Source organism: Arachis duranensis, chromosome 6, assembly GCF_000817695.3.
Source record: "Arachis duranensis cultivar V14167 chromosome 6, aradu.V14167.gnm2.J7QH, whole genome shotgun sequence".
NCBI lineage: Eukaryota > Viridiplantae > Streptophyta > Magnoliopsida > Fabales > Fabaceae > Arachis > Arachis duranensis.
The window spans coordinates 79100478-79107014 of record NC_029777.3 but is presented as its reverse complement, the minus strand read 5'-3'; the positions used below and the strand labels follow the sequence as shown (position 1 = coordinate 79107014).

General features: G+C 30.3%; 1 protein-coding gene across 1 annotated transcript; it reads right to left on the bottom strand.

The window, feature by feature from the left end:
* Nucleotides 1–2028: 2028 nt before the first annotated feature.
* LOC107494254 (vacuolar protein sorting-associated protein 53 A-like) lies at nt 2029–4046 on the bottom strand. The gene is made up of 5 exons (XM_052263071.1): nt 4013–4046; nt 3762–3899; nt 3127–3227; nt 2930–3025; nt 2029–2345 (listed from the first exon to the last, which is right to left on the bottom strand). Exons 1-5 carry the CDS (start codon nt 4044–4046, stop codon nt 2058–2060), a joined length of 657 nt encoding a protein of 218 aa, XP_052119031.1. The 3' UTR covers nt 2029–2057.
* Nucleotides 4047–6537: the final 2491 nt, after the last annotated feature.

Here is a 6537-nt window from a genome sequence, read left to right as displayed (position 1 = left end):
ATTAACTATCTCTATCATAGTCTTGGTGATCTTCTAAATATCAAAATTTTTATAAACAAAAAATCCACAACTTAGGATAAAATTTGCTCCAAAGACTCATCATTATACACCAATTGAGCTAAAGTGCTTTTTCCAATCTCATCCATGCCAACAATCAGAATCACAAATATTTTAGCATCTATTGCATCATCTAAAAACAATTTCATTATGGCTTCTTTGTCTTAATCTCTACCATATATAGTGGATCTTTCTAATACAGATGTTGATGATGTTCTCTACAACATGCTCTCCCTAACATTTTCTTTTAGACCAAGAATGTCTTTGCTTTTTCCAGTATATTCTAGTCTCTCAGTTATGTCTTTCAGTTTTGTAACAACCTCGGACTCTCAAAAATTTAGAAAGCGAGAGAACAAGGTACTAACCACTTTTTGAGCCGTTCCTGCTTCGGTTGAAACACGATCCAACAAGTCATCAGCATCATAGATAGCATCTTTGAGATCATCGAGCCATTTCTTTACAGCAGGATCATTAATTTGTCGCTACTCAGCATCATTAAGAACAGCTTGAACTGCATACAGATTAGTATCCAACCTTTTGATTAGCTTCTTGTGAAGCTTCTTTCCCCTAATGAAATTCACAAACTTAAGTGAAGCAAATTTGTCAAAAACAACTTGAATAAAACTAGACACTAAAGCTTGACTTACAATTGTACCTGCCATGATTGTAGAGATTTTTGGGCAGAAACAGAAACATTGTGTATGCTGTGTTATTAAATTATGCATCAGGCCTACCATGTAGTAATGCATTTCCTTCTAATTTTAAATTAATTTAATTATTTTGTTATTCTCTATAATTTTATCAAATTTATAATTATATTTTATATTTTTGTCTTCTTCTAAAATTTTATCAAATTTGTAATAAAAATTTTATATTTTATAACTAAATTTTGTTAGTGTAAAAAATTATTAGAATTAACTAAATTTTTTATTCACAATTAAGAATCTAATTAAATTTTCACTACATATTTTTTTAAAAAAATATTTCGTTAATTTTAATATTTTTAACATAAAAAAATTCTTCTAAATGTATTAATTAATATGTCCATTGGATGCTTTTCTTCGAATGATGCTCCCAATTATATTTAATATTATACAACTAGTTATAGAAAAATTATATTATAAAAGATGTTGGTTCATGTGAGAAGACTAAAGTGAATATGTGCTAGTTGTTGAATAAGTTGTTTTATGTGAAAATTATGTTAAAAAAAAAAAACACCTAAAATAGTGTTAGAACAAACTAATAAGTAGTAACACCTAAATTCCTAAGTTGTGTATAAAGTTATTATTTCAAACTAAATTTTTTATAACAAAGGAGAAACATCTATTTATATAACATTTATATCATAAAGAATATCATTTATATAACCAATCTAGGATAAATTTCACTTAGCTTATAATAACATAGAGAAAAATATATATCACCATAACTACATTAATTTTATATAAACATGTTAGTTTATAATTATAACAAAATTTTAAATTCTAATATTGCATTTTTTGTTTATTGAACAAAATTCATCTTTTTGAAAATTATATTAAAAAATAGACTAAAATAGTGCTATAATAAACTAATAAATATTTTCTATAAATATATCATGTCAATATAAACTTATTTTGTTATAATATAAAGGATAACATTTAACTACATTTTAGCTGTCGAAACATTAATTTCATAATTTCACATCAAATCGTTTAATTATATAAAAATTATATTATATTAAGGATGTTAGTTCATATTAGTAACAATTTTATTATTATATTTCCTATTTTGAATATGTTTGTGGTTTATGATCATACCTGGAATAAATATTCTTAGACATTATTTTAATAAACTATTCCGATTGATAAAGTGAAATAAAGATAAACATGATCGTAAAATTACAAAAAGAATTAGAGTAAAACAAACCTACAACAAAAAATACACATTTTTTTCTTGGAACCACGAAAAACCAACCAAAAGCTTCTGATAAAAACTTTCGTTCAATACCACACTCTTCGTTATGGATTAAAAAGCTTCTGGAAAGGCCCATCCTTCCTGTGTTTGGCAGCTTCAATTAGAGCCAAGAATCGTTTGAACCCTGTGGTGGCAGCTCCTCGTCCAAGTGCGGCGGCCCTAGTTAGTACATCCTCCCGAGATGCCATGAGTCCAGCGGCAGAGGGATTAGGCACCACCGGAGCCATGGGGGAAGCTGGGACAACTGTAGGTGTAATCTGTGTTTGCTTAATTCCAGGGCCATGTTTATTAAAGTCATCAAGAATGCTTTGTTGATCCACTTTTTTAAGACCCTGAAAAGTGAAAACAGACATAGGTGATTAAAGAATTGCCATTCAATCAACTGCATCTGAAAACCATAAACTATAAATCCATGAACCATTCCTAGAAAATAACAAAGTTGAACGATTATGGTAATTATTCAAATTTAATGTTTCATATATATTCCATAAGAATTTTCAACTTTGGAAACTAGTCCGTATCTTAATAAGATCCAACACTTGACTTGAGCACGACAGGCAAGTTTTGTGTCATCAATAATAGATTACTTCCTTTTAGGTCTTATTTTACTAAAAATGTAATGTTCTTTACAAATAGTGAATCTTGAACCACTTTTTTGTTTTTAGTCTACACATAAATTAAGACTATGCTTTCTTGTTATTCTCCTCAAGCTTGGGACAATTACCCACTTACTTAAGAGGGCATCTCATTCACTTATGACTGTTCAGCTAGAATAAGTTAAGTGAAATTAGTCATGAACTTAGAATTATACAAGTTCATTTTATGCATTTATATGATGAGACAGCCAATCTCCAGTTTTTGAGGTAGTAAACAGAACTAGATGATTGAATAAAGAACTGATAGGAATTAGCAAAACCTTAAGGTCCAGTATTCTCTGAAATTCCATTGGTGTACCCTCAGTTAGTAATGCTCGGTATGTATCTGCCACAGAATCAACCGGAGACCGTATAACCTACACCTTCCATTCACACAAACTCATGTTAGAAAGAACTAAATAAACTTCAATTATAATAGTATTTTTTTTCACCAATAACAACCAATCTTCAAAAGTGCCTCAGCTTTGCTCATCTCACGGCTTACAAACTTGGAATAGCCAACAACACCTGAAGTCTGTTGCAGAGAATAAACAATCAACAAGTGTAATGAGAGAAACACTGACAAGCACACAAGAAATAGACAATTATATGACAGACACAATTTCATAAGGATTTGTTTGCCATATAGCATGCAAGATGATAAAGTCAGTTGGTTTAGACAGGCATTCTATCTCTGCTTCCAATTCAGTAGAGAATTAATTAAGACCAATGAGACAACAAAATATTTCATACGGGTAGAATATAACTAGGAACATGTAAATTATAAAATGCAAAACATAAAATCTCAGCTTTTAATTTTTAATTTATCTTGGTTTGAAAAATAAAATAATTTCTAATTATGTCTACGGGTGAAAGTTTTCACTTAAAAATTTCATTATCAATATTTTCTATATAAAAACTATAGCTGAGAAAAAAAATTAAATGCTACTAGTGAAAGGAACAACAACATAGTAAATTCACCAACTCAAGAAATGTGGAGCTCAGATTCCCTAGATTTAAGCTCCAAGGGAAGGAAAGACAACTAAAAAATATTTGCAGAAGTTAGATCACCTGTCTACCAAGGCAAGGAATTTCAAGAAGGATTGTCTTAACAGCTTGTGTATCCAGTAGCATATGCAAAAGTATCGCTTGTCAGCTCGTTGTCATAAGGTTTCAAGTGTTCCACATGAAAACAAATAAGTTTCAAATCTCCTTTATGTATCCTGTACTCCGAATAAAAAATGTTCAAAACTGTTGAAAATAAAAACCATCTTACATTTACAAACCCATAAAAAATATGCTTTAACTTTACTCTTGATATAACTAAAAGGAAACAAAAACCAATTAAAGAAAGCAGCCAGTACCTGTTGAGCGCCCGTTTCTGATATTTGCTTGCATTTGAAAATGTTATAATAGAAGCGCGGACCAAGAGATGATGCAAGCTGTGGATAATAAATGAGAAATAAATGTAAACGTTCAACTTGCATTATTAAGCAACATTGAGTATTTACCATCTAATTCAAATTTATTTAATTAATAATAAAGAAAATTTTAGCAAGCCCGAAAACTCAATCCGTTTGAGCATCAAATAGTAAAATCAATGGCTTGTAAATCCTAACCAAGAGAAGACACAAAACATAATATTGAACCCAAACATAAAATAGTTGTATTATTAACCTTTATGGGAGAAAGGGTGGTGTGCAAATTATTCTTCCTTGTCCTAGCAAACGAGAACACGTGCGACGAACTTTGCCGGTGACCTAAAGTAGCAGCGACATTGATCTTTCACAGTATGGTGCATGCGAGAGAATGAAAAAGAAGAAAGTTTCCTTGTTTGAGTGAATTGATCATAGGTGATGAAGTGTAATTGAATTTTAGCTCCAAAATGGCTAAAACGATGTCGTCTAAAGAGAGATTATGCATCAAGGAAGAAACGATACCGTTTAATAAGGTTAGGTGTCAGGTCCACGTGTCACTTAACATTTCAGGTAAGCATTCCGTTAATGGAGATTAACAAAAGGGCTAACGTGAATCATTTATTAAAACTTGGGGTTCAAATTGAGTCAATTGGAATTTTAAGGACCAATTTAAAACTATTAGCAAATTTCAAGGGTTATTTTAAGTATTAACTCGTTCTTCTATACCTTGTTTATTTCTTCTTCAATATGAAGCCTCTGTTGTAATATAATGAATACAAAGGGATTGGTTATGAAATTTCAAAAGGCAAAATGAGGATGCGAGCGGCGAGGAGCAACAGCAAGTGCGCAAAAAGCAACGACGGACACGATAAACAACGAACGGTGATAGAGTGAGGAAGAGAGAAGTAGAACGATGGTGCGGTGAAGAGGAGCAAAATGAGGTGAGCCAGCAGAACAACGGGTGAGTGAGTGTGGTAAATGAGGTAAGGAGGAGGGTAAGTGTGATGGCACAATAAAGGAGGAAGGGTAAGGAAATTAGGATTTTTGAACGTTAAAATAGGTAGACATATTTTTATTTATTTATAATTTATTTATTTATTTTGCGGATATCCAGATCAAATCCGCAAGTACAGGTGGAATATCAATTTTATTAGAGTACAGATCGAATAATATCTATAATTTATATATCGGATGTAGATAAATATTATAAATATGTGGATCTTATTCAATCCATATTCACCTTTACAAGATAACCAAGAAAATAAAAAAAATAACTATTTGATAAAGTTTTACTATAATTTATTATTTGGCTACCAACTTTTGTTTCTTTCTAAAAAATGTTATTGTTTCATTTTAGATCTATGCATAATCTCCTTTTTAAGAAAAGTAAACAATACTTATTCGAATAAAAGTGTTGTTATTAGACTTGCTACACATACAAATTTTTTTGGCATACAAGTTTATACAAGTTAATTCTAACCTAACAAAATTCACTTTCATAATGCGCACATGAAATCACGACGTTCCTCCTCCAATGTTTGTATCTGGCGTTCCTCCTCCTCCTCCTCTTTCTTCTCCTTCTTCTTTGTGTTCTTCCTCTTTTTTCTTTGCGTTCCTTCTTTTTCGCGTATTTCATCCTCTTCGTCGTTCTTTTTATTACTGCGGTTGTTGCTACACTTTTTTCCTCCTCCTCTTTCTATTGATTTTGCAAAACTATATTTTTTTAGAAGGTAAAATAAAAAGAAAAAGATGAATAAGAAGCAATAGAAGATGAAAAAGAGAAAGAGTTTTGAATTATGCAGAGTACAAATCCACCAAAAATTCTTAAATAATACACCTAAATGTCTTAGTTTTATCCTGAAATTTGTTGTAACTACACAAAAATATTTTCTCTAATGTTGTATTTTTTGCTTATTTCTATCTTTCTTTTAGTTGAACGAATGTAAGTTCATTCTCTCCCAAGTAATTTTGTAATATTATGTATTTTTTCTTCTTCTTTATTTGATTTTTTTGTTTTTATTCTTGTTAAGAAAGAGAAAAACAAGAAGAGATTCGAGAAGGTAAAACAAGAAAGGAAAGATGAATTAAAAAAAAAAGAAAAAGATGGTGATGATGATGATGATAAAAAAAGAAGAAGAAGCAGCAGAAGATGATGAGGAGGAAGAGGAAAAGTTTTGAATTATGCAGAATTTATCAGTACAAATCTACCGAAAATTCTTAAACAATATACCTAAATATCTTAGTTTTACCCCAAAATTTGCTGCAACTACACAAAAATATTTTCTCTAATATTGTATTTTTTCTTTTTTTCCTTATTTCTTTCTTTCTTTTAGTTGAATGAATGTAGGTTCATCCTCTTTCAAGTAATTTTGCAGCATTATGTGTTTCCTCTTCTTCTTTGTTTGATTTTTTTGTTTTTATTCTTGTTAAGAAAGAGTAAAACAAGAAGAAATTTGAGAAGGTAAAACAAG

Excerpts from the sequence above, each read along its gene's own strand:
- LOC107494254 (XM_052263071.1), bottom strand. The coding sequence starts at position 4,046 with ATGCAAGCAAATATCAGAAACGGGCGCTCAACAG. Across the intron at positions 3,228-3,761 it reads TGCTACTGGATACACAAGCT|TGTTTCTCTCATTACACTTG; the intron begins GTTAAGACAATC and ends TGTGCTTGTCAG. Across the intron at positions 3,026-3,126 it reads GTGAGATGAGCAAAGCTGAG|GTTATACGGTCTCCGGTTGA; the intron begins GCACTTTTGAAG and ends TGGAAGGTGTAG.